The 16,969-nt window shown below is 40.7% G+C and overlaps 2 protein-coding genes across 2 annotated transcripts in view; both read right to left on the bottom strand.

Annotated features, from left to right (window-relative positions):
- Positions 1-10,550, bottom strand: part of kif14 (kinesin family member 14) — a 21,512-nt gene extending 10,962 nt beyond the window's left edge. The window contains exons 1-12 of the mRNA XM_010780117.1: positions 9,311-10,550; positions 8,674-8,928; positions 8,425-8,512; positions 8,168-8,266; positions 7,871-7,923; positions 7,736-7,766; positions 7,315-7,422; positions 7,036-7,152; positions 6,512-6,630; positions 2,040-2,044; positions 1,168-1,277; positions 533-665 (exon numbers count right to left, since the gene is read on the bottom strand). Of these exons, the coding sequence (XP_010778419.1) occupies positions 533-665; positions 1,168-1,277; positions 2,040-2,044; positions 6,512-6,630; positions 7,036-7,152; positions 7,315-7,422; positions 7,736-7,766; positions 7,871-7,923; positions 8,168-8,266; positions 8,425-8,512; positions 8,674-8,928; positions 9,311-10,341 (2,149 nt within the window). The 5' untranslated portion in view covers positions 10,342-10,550. The remainder of the gene's footprint in view (positions 1-532; positions 666-1,167; positions 1,278-2,039; positions 2,045-6,511; positions 6,631-7,035; positions 7,153-7,314; positions 7,423-7,735; positions 7,767-7,870; positions 7,924-8,167; positions 8,267-8,424; positions 8,513-8,673; positions 8,929-9,310) is intronic.
- A 460-nt stretch (positions 10,551-11,010) lies between these two features.
- On the bottom strand, positions 11,011-16,742 carry ddx59 (DEAD (Asp-Glu-Ala-Asp) box polypeptide 59). Its single transcript, XM_010780115.1, has 8 exons — positions 16,682-16,742; positions 15,497-16,365; positions 14,394-14,576; positions 14,206-14,295; positions 13,540-13,791; positions 12,259-12,411; positions 11,605-11,733; positions 11,011-11,490 (listed from the first exon to the last, which is right to left on the bottom strand). The coding sequence occupies exons 2-8, from the start codon at positions 16,346-16,348 to the stop codon at positions 11,230-11,232; spliced, it is 1,920 nt and encodes a 639-aa protein (XP_010778417.1). The 5' UTR covers positions 16,349-16,365; positions 16,682-16,742; the 3' UTR covers positions 11,011-11,229.
- Between the last annotated feature and the right edge of the window lie 227 nt (positions 16,743-16,969).

Below are 16,969 nucleotides of genomic sequence, written 5' to 3'. Positions count from 1 at the left end.
TTCTAGGGTTGCTCAATTAATCGTATTATAATTGTGATTACGTTTATGGCTTGCAACGATTACGAAAACAACGTAATCGAAATAAAACGATAATTTTTTTATTATTATAACTTTCTTTCTTTTAATCATTTTTTTTGTTGTTTTTCAGTTGAATTATACTTAAAGTTCAGGATAATCAACTGTTAAAAACATACTGTTCACAATAAATGGATGTTTCCAAAGTCAATGAATAATCGAGCAGCCCTAATTGTTTCTATACATTGTGTATTGTTACTGTTGAATAACTACCATATATTTGAGTATTCAGAATAAATAACTTGGATATGTTACATGGGCTCTCTGCCACCTTCACTGCTTCGATTAAACTGATGTTAGGTCCATTGTTTAGATTGAGTCTTGGCCAGCTCTGTCTACTCCAATGTTTCTGCCTTTAAGAACGGCCCCACCCATCTGGAACTCCACTTATAGGGTTGTACATTGTCATGTTGGTTCCAAGCTCCAACATGCGTTCAGGACTGTCCCAAGAGCTCACCGTTCCGTGGAGTGTGGTTTTCCCTTAGCGCTCTTTTCTTCTGCATCTCCTCGAGCTCTTTGCCAATCTTTCTCTTCTCTGCCTCCAGGGCGTCAACAATCTTCGCCTGACACACATGGTGCTCCTCCATTGCCTGGAGTGAATCATGGTTATGTAAACAATATTAAAAAAACACCAGGCCAAGACATTATGCATGAAGCCAAACTCCGCTGCGGCTCGAGACACATCCCAAATGGCCCATCAGTAAAACATAAAACCCAGTGTCAGCATGTTTCCATAAGCTTTTCAAACTCATTTGAAATCATCAGGAATCATGAGAATTGGCAAATGAAGGAGATGATGTCATTTATAGTTACAGGAATAATATATATATATATATATATATATATATATANTAACAGACAGAGAATCAGCACTTTTGAAACAGGGCTGAAACCGAGGGGATTATGGGAAGCTGAATGATCTGTTTGGTATTTGGAGCCAAACACTTCAGAGACATGTTTTGTATATATCTGAGACCTATAATAAATTGATAAAAAAGAGTTTAATAGGGGACCTTTAACTGTATGTTTTCTCTAAACTGCCCTATATATTTTAGCTTTGCAAATAATTTGACACATTTCGTGTTTTCAGACTTGAAGGCGGAGGTAGAGAAGCTGCGAGCTGCCCAGGCGAGTTCCCTGGGGATCGAACCGGAGCGGGTCCGGCTGTTCCAGCAGGAGATCGTCGGCCTGAGAAGCCGACTCTGCCAGCAAGAGAGGGAAATGGTTGAGGCCAACCGGTCAGTAATACTGCATTCATTTGAGCTTTCTAGCTGTTTTCCTCAGTTTTGGAAAGCCATATTTACAATAACAACTCCTACTTTACTTATTGTATGGGCTTATGTGCATTGTTTTGCCTGCAATCTCTCTTGTTTCATATATTTGCATTGTTTTAATGTAATCTTCTTGCACTCACATGCTAGTTTTTAAAACATGTAATAGTTTCTTAAAATAATAATGAAAACAAATAATTATTTTGCAGGCTTTATCCTTTTTATAGACTTTAGTCAGTGGGAAGGTTTATAGTTGATTAAGAAGGGAAAATATAAGTGGATCATGGCAGAATTTCATAAAAGGGGATTTCATGTTTTGTTATATCATATCTTGTTTTCTGGCAGGGCATGGAGGGAGAAACTGGAGCAAGCTGAAATCCGCAAACGTGAAGAGACCAAAGAGTTGCAGGTAAAAGGACTTGATTCTCTTTTTACTACGCTGAACCTTTAGAGGTGAAAGTTGCAAACCCTGAAACAAATGCCTCTTCATCCTCACCCTAATAACTTCGTTTTCAGAAAGCAGGTGCGACATTCAAAGTAGACAATCGTCTTCCTAACCTCGTGAATCTGAACGAAGACCCTCAGCTGTCTGAGATGCTTCTCTACATGATCAAAGAGGGGCAAACCACCGTGGGCAAGCTCCAGACAAAGTCAGAACACGACATCCAGCTGAACGGAGCCCTCATCGCTGACCAACACTGGTAAAACCAAATCACTGGAAAAGCTAATGTTAGGAGTGATTGCATTTCTATGTATTTTGAATAGTGGGCGTATTTTTTACCTACAGTGTTTTTGACATTAAGTTAATGATTCCAATCAATCTATTCTCTACTTCTTTAAGTCAAAGCAGGCATTCAACATGAAACATGTGATTTGTTTTTGTTTGTAGTATTATAACAAACCTTCAGGGCACTGTCAGCATCACTCCAATGGAAGACGCAAAGACCTTTGTTAATGGAAACATCATGTCTGAAGCAACAGTCCTCCACCATGTAAGTATGTATATTATAAGCATTATAGGATGGAGCAATTTGTGCTATGGCTTCCTTTTTTACTTAATGTAATGTTTATTATCTTTGCCTTTTTTAATGACTGTTTTTAAATGCCATTTTCTTAATGTCTTTCATTTTTGCAAAGCACTTGCCTTGTGTTGAAAGGTGCTATATAAATAAACTTGCCTTGCCTTAATTGGTTATCCGTTTTATTAATGAATTCAACACTTCTCATCACTATGTCTATTTTCCCCAGGGTGACCGGGTGATTCTTGGTGGAGACCACTACTTCCGCTTCAACCATCCATCAGAGGTGCAGTCTGGGAAGCGTGTGTCATGCTGGACAGACGCAGGCGATGGCCAAAAAGACTTTGAATTTGCCAAAAATGAATTACTCGCAGCCCAAAGAGCTCAGTGAGTGCAAAAGACTGGATAAGAAAATTTGCAATATAACTAAACCAGCCTTCCTGGTCAAGGCAACATCTATTTGGGAAGACGAATACTCCTCCTAATCCCTCTTTGTGTGTCCCAGGCTTGAGGCAGAAATTGAAGAAGCCCATTTGAAGGCTAAAGAGGAAATGATGCAGGGGATCCAGATGGCCAAGGAGGTGGCCCAGAAAGAGCTATCTGAGCAGAGGGCGCTTTATGAGGGACGGATCCAAACTCTGGAAAGAGAGCTGGTACATAAGACTTCTTGTGAAAATAAAAATGACTCCAGAGAAGTGCCGGAATACTAGCCTGGGGCTTCTCTTTCATTTTTATAAGCATTTGAGGGAATCATGACTATTAAGTGATACAGTTCTGACCAATGCACTTTTTTCTATTATTGACTTTCTACACATTTTTAGCTGTACTGCTATTGCATTGGAAATCAGTTTGCATATTTATGTCTTACTTGAAGACATATTTCCTTAAACATTATGTATGTTTTTCATGTACAACTTGTATGTATATTCTAGTCAAGGCAACCTCTCAATGTATGCAAACATTACAAAATACATTTCATCCAGGACGAGGAGACAGAGCAGAAGCATCAGCAGGAGTTGGCGCAGGAGAAGGTTGCCAGCCAGATGGCAAAGCTGAAAATGGCCAAGCAGGAGCTGGAGCAGGAGGTGGACACACAGAAGAAACGCATCCGTCTGCACATGGAGGCTCAGGTCAGGATCCAGAACGAAATCTGTTACATTCCCTTCTCACTTTCATGAAGTTAAACATTTTGTGCTGGAAACATTTTGTTCCTGTGAGGGGAAACAAATCTAAAAGGAATCCCACACACACATTTTTAAATATTTGACAATAGACGTATGTATTTATTTCATTTAATGCACACTGATTAGCTAATCCTGTTTTTTCAATATTATTTAAGTTACTTTTCTGCATTTTCNCTTTTAGTCTGACTTATGACAAAATTGTCCTTCAAATCCAGTACTCATTGTCAATTGTGTCATTCATCTTATTGGAAGGGTCTTCAAGGTTCATATGCGAGCATATGAACCTTGAAGACCCTTCCAATAAGATGAATGACACAATTGACAATGAGTACTGGATTTGAAGGACAATTTTGTCATAAGTCAGACTAAAAGGGCTCCAGCAACTCCAGCCATACACACCATCAGTGAAGGCAATTAAATCAAGTTTTTATATTTGTTAAGTCTTCCCTAGGATAATTGTCCAGTTCTTCCGGGTTTTGGCCTTTATTCAGTGTTTTTCCCGAACTTGAGAGGCTGGTGGGCAACAGAGGACGCTTGGACAACTTTCTTTTGTCTTTCTTTTCTTTTTAAATCAGACTTTGCATCAGATTTTCATCAGGTTGAAAACCTTCAAAACACAGAGGACAAACAAATGTTAGTTCACATGCAAATACAATTATAAACATTTTGTATGCCTCATTGCATTATTTCTAATAATAATAATTCAGTCACATTCCTGCCTTTTCAGGGTATTATAATTCAAATTATAAATTGTGAGTTATTTTACAAAACACAATTAACTTAAATGAATTAATAAGAAAGTACATTTCTCTACTTCAAACCAAGCAAACCAGAAAAGTTCACCATCTGCGGTGTCTAAAAATATTCACCAAACAAAACGGAGCGCACACAAACCACGCTGCGTAAATGCCGTTGATTGCGCAACAGCACAATAAGGCAACAGAGGCCTGTACTACGAAGCTGGTTCGTCGTTAGGTTAGGTTGGGTTATCAAGTGGATCGCTCAATCCAGCCGTGCCCTATCTAGTTAGATGCACGTTCACATGAAAGGGGTGGTATTTGGAGCATTCGACCAATCACAAACATGGAGAAGCGTCATACTTCCTGAATGAAAAGTCAACTATATAATTAGACAAATATGAAGACGTTAAACATCCATGACTTAAACACGTTATCCAGAATCAAAGCCACATAGCTGCACCTGCAATGTGAATACAGCTGGTAAAAGAAAAAGTGTTTGAATGCGTACATTAACAGGTTTATGATATCACTGCCCCGTCTAAGACACGATCTGACTTTAATTACATTTGACTCGAGTGTTTCGTCAACTTAATGTGTTGCTTAAAATAATACTTCTGCATACAGTATGTGACACTGTGAGTGTTGCGCAGCCAGATACGGCTCAGCTGACTCAGATAAGGAAATATATGATACATTATGATGTGATATGCCGCGGACTGTACTGTTACTTTGATCCGGTTACTTATGTTGTGGCAGATATTTAAGTAAGCTTTCTTAACGCTAATTTTATAAAAGTCAGATTGCTCTGAAGATGGGAGGTGATATTCTATTAATGTTCACGTTCACAGTCAGTTGATTTTTGCCGGCCGTCTTTCCTGCAACGGCGGTTTTTCTTTCTCCTGTAATGTGACTTGATCGCTTTAAACTCCGCACACGGAGCTCTGATTGGTCAGCAGGCAGTGCTTTCACTGAGTTGATCTCTTAGCCTGCAACCTAACCTGCTCCGGGGTAGGTTAGCCGCACAGCATAAGTTACCATGGAGATCTAGCCTGCTAAAAAGAGAACCAGCTTCGTAGGACCGGAAACCCCGAGTTTTCCCTGAAGTTAGCGGGGGAAAAAAACTAAGCGAAAATCCTGCTTCGTAGTATACTACGAATCTAGTTCAACCTATCCTGGATATGTTTTGAGTTATCCGGTTGACTTAATCCAAAACGAAGCCGCTCTCGCTAAACTGTCCTACAACGCTGGCTATCAACTCGTTCGCTCAAGCCAGCCATCTCCTATCTAGTTAGGTGCGCGTTCACATAAAAGGGGTGGTATCTGGAGCATTCGACCAATCACAAACATGGAGAAGCGTACTGACAGCGCAGCGTCATATACTTCCTGAATGAAAAGTAAACTATAGTGTTAATCAAATATGAAGAACTTAAACTTTAAACATCCATGACTTAAACGTTTTATCCAGGATCAAAGCCACATAGCTGCACCTGCAAGATGAATACAGCTGGTAAAAGAAAAAGTGTTTGAATGCATACATTAACAGGTTTATGATATCACTGCCCCGTCCAAGACACGAGTGGATCTGACTTTAATTACATTTGACTCGAGTGTTTCGTCAACTTAATGTGTTGCTTAAAATAATACTTCTGCATACAGTATGTGACACTGTGAGTGTTGCACGGCCAGATACGGATATACAGATATCAGAAATATGATACATTATACATTATGATGTGATATGCCGCGAACTGTACTTAAATTTACTCTGATCCGTTATGTTGTGGCAGATATTTAAAGCAGCTTTCTTAACGCTAATGTTATAATCGTCAGATTGCTCTGAAGATGGGAGGTGATGTTCTATTCATTTTCACGTTCACACAGTCGGTGATTTTGGCCAGCCGTTTTTCCTGCAACGGCAGTTTAAACTGTATTTCCTCCGCACACTGAGCTCTGATTGGTCAGCAGGCGGTGCTTTCACTGAGTTGATCTTTTATCCTGGAAGCTATCCTGCTTCGGAGCACAGACTAGGTTCCAGGATAAATCACCATGGAGGCCTGCTAAAAAGAGAACCAGCTTCGTAGGACCGGAAACCCTGAGTTTTCCCTGAAGTTAGCCGGCTAAGCGAAGATCCTGCTTCGTAGTATACCCCCCAGGAGAAAATAAACGTCAAAATAAAACAGGAAACTAAACACAAAAACTAAGACCGTGATCTGATTCCTCACCATGTCAGGACAGACTCCCTGTACGGTATGAAGACAGTTTTCTGCGTCATTGACTGTTCTGATAGGGCAGAGATGACCTTTCCAAGGGTAAGCAGGGACTTGTTGATGCTAGCACCCTCCTACAACAACAAAATAACAGAACATTGTAATTCTAAATGCAAAAAGTATAACATGCAAGGGAGATTGTGGATCAAATTACAAATAATTTAGTCTTAATAAAATGTTGCATTTTTCAAAATCTCAATTACCTATACAACTTGAGATTAACTGTTCTATTCATTCAGCCTAAGTTATTGTTTAGGTTTTCAAATGGTAAGGGTTATAGGTCAAATAATAACAAATATTTTGAGAATCATATGGTATTTGATTATATTATCGAAGCAAAAGATTGAAAAAAAAAACCCACATATACGGTAATCAATAAAGAATGAAATGAAATAGAGAAAAACTTAATCCAGGAGCAAGAACCAATAATAACATTCTCGTGTGTGTGTGTGTGTGTGTGTGTGTGTGTGTGTGTGTACCCTGAGTCGGTCTCCACTTGTGTTTGCAGATTTACAGCGCTCGCTGCCTGCCAGGTCCACCAGGTTGATCCTGCTGGTGATGCTGTGGTCATGTTCCTCACCCTCCACAAACTCAGTCTGTACAAAGAACCCACATTCAAACTTATTTTTAGTGTCACACTTAGATTAAAAACATGACAGCCACAATTTATTAGTGTGTCACTGCAGAATTATGTACATATTTAAGCATTTGCTCGGCAACAGTCATTGTGTGCGATGTGTAAGCTTGAGAGGCCGTACTTGAGTCTGGGTCATGACCAGGGTGAGGACAGAGTGAGACCTTGAGCTCTTGTCATTCATTCCAGTGGCTGCTGTGGCTCTCTGCTTGTTTCCCAGCGCTAGCCAACCCTAAAAAAAAAAAGGAAATATGTGAATTACTACTGAATCTACATGGTGTTACATCTACAGCATTTTTATTTTCTATGCTAGGCCTTGGATACATTGTTGATCCTCAGCACTTCACTAAATTAGGGGCATGAACTGCACTTTCAAGAAAAATTAATATTCAGTCAAACGTTTAGGTCTGTATTTCATTCTGTCCTCTCAGTGTACTTAACACTGAACCTTGACTTTCTTACTTGTTCAAAGTTGTTTTTAAGAGCATCCGCTGAAGGCTGATGATATAAAAGAAGAACATATCTTGACAGCCGTTTTAACTTACCTGAACGTCATTGTAGGAGCTCACAATGTTCCTGTAAAGAAAAAACAAAGTGAGCACTCCTGCGCATCAGACCATTCAAGAATGTTCTTTTTAGCCTTGAAGACTTGAAGCTAAATAAATTAAAAGGTTTCTTACGCGGAGAGGTCTGCAACGTAGGGACCATTGACTGGATGTTCCCTTACCCTCAGCTGGAAACACACATGAACAGTGTTATCATGACAGGTTATTCAGTCTTACCAATGAACATAAGACCAATTAAACAGTACGTATTAAGAATTATGAGCAAGAGTTGATGTCTAAAATGTGTGACTGTTAGATGTTTCATGCTATCTTTACAGAGACTAGCAGATACAAATACAGTAATTTTACAGTAACATGCTATGTAGCTATTTTTTCTGTAAATTTAGCAGGCACTAGTTGCAAACTACTTACGGGCACCCTTCTCTGGTTTATTTGTTCTCTTGTCACCAGCAGGTCATGGATCTTCTCATTGTAGACTTCCAAAAGGCTCATCTCTACATGGCATTTCACCTGATAACCCCAAAAACCTGATAATCAGTTGTGTAAAAAAAACTAGAACAAATATTTCTCATGAACACAAATGAATGTTTTAAAATGTATTTTTAAGACATTTTCTTATAAATAAAATGTTTTTAACAGGGATACAATCATTCAAATAGAGAGTTTACCTCTTCGTTTTCCATAGATGCCAATCTAGAAAACAACTCCTGGCAGAATCGTGGGATTACGCCTTCCTCCTCTCCAAAACCCATCATCCTACACAACAATGTTTTCAAATAAATGAAATTGACAATTTGACTGTCAACTTTTAAAAACACAAGAGAACACATTAAGAGCAACGAAATTGAGGAGAGCGTAGGGAATAGGTTTCAGTGGTGCAATGTTGACTGTTATAAACAAAGACAAAAAATACTCACGTGTACGACTTCCCGGAGCCCGTTTGTCCGTAAGCAAACAGACAGGTGTTGAACCCTTCAAAGGCCCTCAGCAGCAGAGGTTTAGCCAGCGTCTTGTACACGGTCTGCTGGCTGGCGAAGGTGGGGTCACAGTCATCCACTGAGCAGAAAGAGAAGTCGTACGTGAAGTTGTATCTCTGTTTGTTGCCAGGATGCTGGACAGCAGTCTCCTGACCGTTCATGTAGATGACCTGCAAGGCCTTCTCTGCCTTTTCCCTAAAACAGAGCAAAGATATTTATGAATGTTCTTTCAGAAATAGATTTTGTCTGCCAGAGAGAGTATGTTCCTGATTATTAATTAATTATATTAATTAATAAATGATAAAAAAAACATATGCCAACGTTTTTGTCATAAATGGGCGATTTGATTAGTGTCATTTGTTAATCCCCTTTATGATTCTGAAAGGGTAATACCATTCACTGTGTTTCTTGTCTTGACTTGATTTCACTGCTTGCTAAACCTATCATGATTAGTTAAATTAGCCAGATGACACCTTCAGAAAGCCCAGCAGTGACTTATGAAGACCCAGACTCTAAACGCTGACAGACATTACTCCTTAACTTAGCCACCAATAGAGATAAATACTGCATCACAAACCTGGCATTGAAAGGCCGTAAACGGACCGCGACAGTCACTGCACTGTTCTCCATCTTCAATGAATCCTGGGTCTGTTGAGCCTCGCTGGATCGGGACAGGTGCATGGTAGGTGGAGCAGGAGTAGTGGAGGTCCTGGCTTGGCTCGCATCTCCCTTTTGGCCTGAGGTGGAGGTCTTCCTCACCTGCAGGGCGGTACTTATCTTGTGCACACCTGAAGACGCGTTCATGACCCGGGGAGCTGCCACGGGTTTTGTATTCTCCACTTGCTGTATTCTGGATTTGGGCCTCTCTAGACTTGCAGATTTGACTGCCACAGGTTTAGGAGCGTCTGTCCTGGCCAGCTTCTCGAACACGTCTCTCCTGGCGGCAATTTTTCCAAACGGGGTCTTTTTGGTAGGTGTCTTAAACGTGTGAGCTTGGTCCTCTAGCTGCCTACTTGTAGACACATATTTGGACAGCGTCTTCCTCCCCTGGGTTTCCACAGAAGCAGCCCCTTTGCTCTTACAGGTACTTTCTCTTAAACTCGTAGACCTGAACACACCAGCTGCCCTACCGTTTGGCTCGCTGAGAACTGTTGGAGTTGTCTGTAGTCCACCGCCGCTAACCACACGCTGCATATGTGTGCTTTTACCCATGGAGGGAGTCCGGGTCCTGCGCTGCAGTGTCAGTCTCTTCTCCGGTACCGGTGTGGTGCTCTGGCTGCTTTCTAACAGCGTTGTCTCCGCTGTTTCAGACCCGGTTTTCCTTCTTGACCTCCTTTGCAGAGTGAGTCGGCCTCGATAGGGAGTCTGCTGTCCGCTGCTGCTTTTTGAGAGAACAGAAACGACATAAGTCCTGTTCCCTTTTCGGCTTTTATCCGAGGACCTGCTGTCTTCACACGCAGAGCTTCTGGATGTTATTTCAAGTTTGCCTTCCGTTGTCTCCGCCGACTTTCGCTGAGCCGGGCGCTCTCTGCCCGGTGTCCTAGGTGGTGCCACAAGTTGGTCATAATAGGCTGTATGCTTTCTCGCTTGTACACTAAACAACGACATGGCTGCTCAAAACACGTTCAAATAAGCTCCCCGCTTAGCTAACGTTAACGACAACTTAACACCGGTTGCTCTAGCTACCTAACGTAACAACAAAACAAGACATAAAAACATGTAAGGCGGACGCAAGTACTGCGGAGTGTGCTGGTTAAAATCGAATATTAATCCATTAGGGTAAAAAAACAAGTTGTGTTCAAGCAACTGAGCTCCATCGGTTTGTTATTGTCCACTTATCTCTTCCGCGTTTGCCCGCTTTATTTTCAAATCGCCTCCAGAAGTGACCGCTGATTGGCTGAATTCTCTTAAATCGTTACGTCATGTCGTGGTCACAACATGTAGGTACCTGAGGCTGACGCTAGGTGGCAGCATAATCAAGGTTATAATGTTGTGTATATGCCACCACAAAGTGAAGCCGGAAAGCCTGTATATTTCCCAATGAAAAAAAATGTGCTGCTCATGTTTTCCTGTCTAAAATTAGCACTCTACCGTTAACAAAGTGACGTACTCTAGGGTTTAAACAAAAACATATCAAACTATCTGCGGTGGGAGAGGGCAGTAGGCCTACGTTTCAAAAGGCTCCAGATTTGATATTTTTCCTGTCAACAATTTATTTTACTCAGTGTTTGAAATGTCAAAGTAACTTATATAAAACAATACAATTTAAATAAATATACACATAGTCTGTACCTCAGTATCCAAAAAAGGCACATCAGCCTGTTTTAAATCTATGTTTTGAAGAAGATAATACCACTATTTGAATACATTGTAGTACATAAATTACAAAAGTCATTTATTCATTGACAATTTTTTTTCTCCAAAAAACAATTTACAAAATAAACATTTAGCATTTACCAAATAAATAGACATCACCACTGGCATTACAAAAATAGACTATTTCTTGCGTCGGTCGTGTTTCCTTATGATATCTATGAGGTTGTTCTTAGTGACCAGCGTGTTGTCAGACTCTTGCTTCGTCTTTTTTCTTTCCCTCTTCTGCTGCTCATGAAGGTAGGGGGAATTAAGGAGCTGAGGGGGCAGTGAGGACCCTGTGGCTTTGACCCGCTTCACCACCTCTAGGAACATCCGTTTATGGGTGTTGTTGAGAAAGGTGATGGCTGTTCCTCTGTGTCCCAGCCGGCCAGCCCTGCCCACCTGGATGTAAGAAATGAAGATATGTCTTGTGTTGCTCAACTTTAACTTTAAAATGCTGTAAAAAAGTTGGAACACTCATACACCTAACCATAATTATACTCCAGTATTACTAACCTGATGGACATACTCATCCATTGTGTTTGGCATGTCAAAGTTAACCACCAATTTGACATTGGCAAGGTCGAGTCCTCTGCCTAGCACACCTGTACTGATCACAACTTCAAAGTCTCCTTCCAGAAGTCCCTGAGGATGACACAGATCAAATATTAATTTGTAAGCTACAATATGTTAAGCCTGATCAGCATTTCAAAATATATGATGTACATTTCACTAAAACTCAACATAGTTTTGTGGACCTCTGTAAATGATAACCATGGTTAAGAAAAAATATCGGCAAAAACAATATGTATGCTTCAGGATTTTAACAAATATAATTTTAAACTCTGGATCTATTGGTTGGTCCATCTTAAAAACAACAAAACCATAGATATGTATATTATAAATTGGCAAGATCCCAATTTTCCTTTCTGAGGAAGGATGTTAAATCCATTAAAAAAAAAATATTTCTATTAGGAGTTGTATTTTGTTACAGCATCCTTCTGCATTCAATATTATATAAAAAAAACAGTTGAGTCTGAAGTCTCAGCTCTAGGTATATGTGGTCCTGCAGCTAAATGTTATTCCAGAGCAACACTCTTGGACAACAAACATAGGAGAAGTGTTATTTATCCTCTTGACAGCGCATGTTCTGGCTGCCGCTGGTCTCACCCTGAGGATGCGGTTGCGTTGCAACTGGGTCTTGTCAGAGTGGATTGCCACAGTATTGAGGCCTGTCACCTTGGCGACCGCTTCGCACAGTAGATCAGCCCCCAGTTTACAGTCTACAAAAACCACCACTGGAGGCTGGTACAGCTTACTGTCCTGCAAACCCACAAGGAAAAACAAAGGGGTGATGTTAGTTTATTATTAATTGTTTACTCTTTGCATTTGTATATGGATTTGTATATACATATACTATATATATTTTAACATATACGATTTGCTCATTAGGCTCCAAGGAGTGTGACATTTAAAATGTAGGGCATGTTCTTTTTAACAAACCTTTGGACAGGTTCAGAGGTTTAAGTCCTCTTGAAGATTGCGACCTTGACTCTCCAACCAACAAAACACTTACTGCAGGACTGGCTGACATGCCTGCAAATAATCTAGATAACCTGTAACTTTTCCACATTGAAAAATAACGTGTTTCTGATTCAAGCAGCAGTTGGTAAAGTGATAATGATGGTTATGAGTGATTTCTATGTCATGTCGACTCCTGAGTGTACCATCCCATTTCCCTTGTAATAACCTTTATGATTCTACAGTACTCCTGCTACACCACCTTCTGCTGTTCAGAGACGACAGATTTATACTCTGAGCTGCATTCAATAACAGATGTCATAATTAGAAAAGGAAAAATCCCTATTACAACCACCCTCCACTCAGAGAAGTAGCTCCTGTTACTCACACAATGCTCTAATAAAACGTATTTACCGGCTAAATCGGACCCTTCCTGTCCTGCCCTGTGTAAATGGTGCAAGCCATTGCTGGGATTCCTGGACTGGGGCCATAGCCCGAGGCCCACCCATTTCCTCCAGACAGGGGCAGGGCTGCAGAATGGCTGTCTAAATATGGTGTAGTGCGGAGACAGGTCTTGGAGCTTTAGGAATTATCACCTTTAAACAGACCGTTTTAAAGTGTCAAGCTGGGGCTAGTTTGTATAAAGACTGAGTGATATAGCCATTATAAAACATACATTTTGGTAATAATCCACTTTCTGTGTTTGTCCCTTTCAAAGAACTCTCCAGAGTACAATAAGACCTTGTCTTACACAAGACCTAAGGAAACTGCTGACCTTTTTAATAATAGACAGCCTATGTTGGCAGTGAAACTGAGTTTCAAATGGTACTCCACCCAAAATGTTTCCATATTTTAAGATTTCCTGAGGAAAAACACTGTGTACCTTTTGAAGTAACTCTAAAAGCTCTAAACCTCAAGTCTTTAACCTACATTGAGAATCTCAAACAGCTTCTTCTTCTTGGAGGGTTCCTCTAACCAAAGCACGATCTGCCTCACGTTGGCACAGGGCTGGTTCTTCTCTCCAATAGCGATACGGACAGGGTCGCGAACCAATCGGGCAGCCAGCTCCTCCGTCCCTGTGGGGATGGTGGCCGAGGCCAGCAGAGTTTGGTGTTCTTCTGGGACGTGCTCCAAAACCTCCAACACCTGCTGCTGGAAACCCATCTTCAACATAGTGTCAACCTAAAGGACACACCCCAAATACAGAAGGTTGCAGGACTTTCTCCATTTCACAATTGTATGATTTCTGTACAATTAACAGCATATAATGAAATACTTTAAAAACTATTATTAAGGAAATCCTCAATTTGTTAGCATGTTTTGGGATATGAGGCGACTTTAGTCAAAGATAGCTATCATTAAATCCTCTTTGTTTGCTCATCATAACGTCCAACTCTAATAATATAATTTCTAAACGGCTGCTGTATCAACACACACACACTGGTTTTCTGGGAGATACTGAGTTTAAAGGCTTGGATGCAGAGGATTTCAAAGACCTGCAACTTTACTGTCTTTGATGGATTTACTTTTGTGTAAAACATTTTCACTAAAGAATGAAACCTCTAGGAAATCTGAAATGCTCTGTGTTTATCATACCTCATCAACCACCACCACCTTCACCATGTCCAGCTGCACTGCCTTCTGCTTCAGGATCTCGATGAGTCGCCCTGGGGTGGCTATGATAATCTAAAGGGGAATGAGAGAAAAGAACATGACGCTGTAGGAAAGCTACAAAGTGTTTGGACTGAGGAAGAAGAAAGTTACTGTAAAGACAAAGAGTGTACTTTGATGCTGCTTTTGAGGCGGTGGAGTTGCTGGGGGAGGGGCATGCCGCCCACCAGCAGAGCGGTCCTCATGTTGGGGACACCTATCACCAGCTCCTTGGCCTGCCTCTCTATCTGAATGGCCAGCTCCCTGGTGGGGGTCAGGATGAGAGCCACAGGACTGCCTGCACTGTGTGCTGGCTTCTAAACAACAAAAAACGTACAGCATCTTAAGCAACATATACTTATATAAACATACACACACACATATGCAAGCCCCAAAGCCATTAGCCATGAAGCAAGACATTTTATTAAGTTATATGAGAGAGACGTTTCATGAATAGTTTAATAGTACTATTAATTTGTAGTTGTTCCCATTAAAAATAGATGAATTCTTTTTGACTTAATGGCCAGCTCCCGCAATGTTATCTTGCTAAAGGACACTTCTGCTCATAGGTAAAATATCAGTCTGAAATATCTAACCATTTCAGTTAAGTTTACCTTCTAACCATGCAAACAATCCCCCGAAATAAAGTAGGTTCCTTTTGATTTTGTCTAAACAAAGAGATGTACTTGACCTGGACACTATCTTTGTTAATGCTGGTCACTACTTATTATAATTGTAAATACTGTTTTGAACTTTTGTGAAGAATAACTTTTGTAGGTTAAGAAGAAGAATAAAACAATTCTGTATTTTTTCTAAACGTAAGTTAACCTGTTTCAGATATTTACATATATGCATAACCGACACCGTATTTTTATTATGGTGATGGTGTGTAAATGTTTACATTCCTTTTAACATCAGTATGCCTAAGTGATTGATGGATTATCAAGGCTAACACGATTACTGCTAGAATGTAACTGTATTTGCTTTTCCAAATTGTATTAATGCAATAACTCAAACAAGGCTAAGTTTATGGGGAGGCCGAGATGCGGTTTAACTTATATGTTTTTATCACCGTGACTTAAAATGTAAAATCTGCCGACATATAAGGCTGACTTCTGACATGCAGGATGCTGGTGTTTGCCAAATGTGTTTGTTTCTTCTAGATAACATATCCCTATAGAAGTTTCCTATAGATGAATTAGTCTCTTTCTCTTGGTATAAAAAGGCAGTACTGTACCTCCAGTGCCCTCACTACCACTGGCAGCAGGAAGGCTACAGTCTTCCCTGATCCTGTGTCAGCACTGACGATCACATCCCTGCCGGTGAGTCCAACCGGCACCATCTGCATCTGGACCGGCGTGGGCGCCGCATACCCGGCCTTTTTCAGGTTGCCATTCAGCGTGGCAGGGAAGCCACAGTGTTCAAACTCAAGGATGGGCCTCTTGACTTCACTACCTTGGGTTTCTATGCCCAGCTCCTGTTTGATACGCTGCACCTGCTCCTCTGTTAGGCCTGATATGAACAGATCATCTTCGTAGGCATAGACTGCCTCACTTCCACCCACTCCATCAGTGTCGACCGCTGACTGTTGAGGGTGAGTTCTTTCATCTCCAATTGTGTCCTTACGGTTAAACACGTCCGCACCAGTGCCCATCCCCATTTTGAACAAATGTTTGGCTTTGCACTCAAGACTGCAAACATCATTGTCGGTACTGTCACAAATGTACTCTCCATAGCGACCACACATCACACAGACTGGCTCTCCTGGCTCAGGCCACCTCTGGCTCTTTTTAAAGGATTTGACAGGTTCCTCCTCTTCCTCTTCCTCTTCCTCTTCCTCTGTATCACTTGAGGCGGATGGGTCTTCATCCTTAAGCACTGGGCTTTCTGTCAAACATGCTGATTCTCCACTTGCTTGTATTGTCTCATCCTGTGTTTTGGTGCCTTCACTGACTTCCTCCTTCTGAACTGGTGTCGCTGAACTTCCTTCATCTTTGCTCTCCTCCTGAGATACCTTGCTTTTTTTGTTCAAAACTGGGCCTGAGACCTGGGCAGGTCTCTTTACTTTTAGGGCTCTTGGCATGAACATTTTTCCGGATTGTTAACCTGCAAAACATCAAGAAACATAAATGTCAAGGGTTTCAAAGTCAGAGTTAAGATTTCTACAGAACATAAATATATACCGACTAAAAGTCATATTCCCAAAGGTACACATGTTCGTTTAGTAACAAAATAACAGTAGGCTATCACAAACACCAGTTTAACAGCAACTCTTGGCTTCTACTCTTAACTAGTCAAAAGGAAGTAATACGTTCGTGTATTTGGTCAAATCATTTGTCAAACCACACTTCGACCTGAATCATAAACGCTGGGAAGTATACGCTGAATGTTTAATACAATAAAAGCATTAAGTTACACATACCTTCTTCTAACGCGTTATTTTCCAGCGATTCAAAACAATCACTGACGACGCAGACCAATGACGTATGTTGCTTTGCATGTTGGGAAATGTGGTTCGTGGAACATCGCCCTTTTAGTCTCCCTTCTGTTGTTAACAGACCTTGTTGGTGTTTTTTTATTCAATCGTAAAAATATTTGACCTTACTGTAAACCTTTCATGGTCTTCTATCATGTATAATGAGTTTATGTATAACATGGAGTGGCTGGGTAATTAAACTGGGTTGTCAAGGTAATTAAACTGCTGGAAAAA

This window comes from Notothenia coriiceps, unplaced genomic scaffold (assembly GCF_000735185.1).
Source record: "Notothenia coriiceps isolate Sejong01 unplaced genomic scaffold, NC01 NC01_scaffold00021299, whole genome shotgun sequence".
In the NCBI taxonomy this organism is placed as follows: domain Eukaryota; kingdom Metazoa; phylum Chordata; class Actinopteri; order Perciformes; family Nototheniidae; genus Notothenia; species Notothenia coriiceps.
This window is presented reverse-complemented; position numbering and strand designations above follow the sequence as displayed.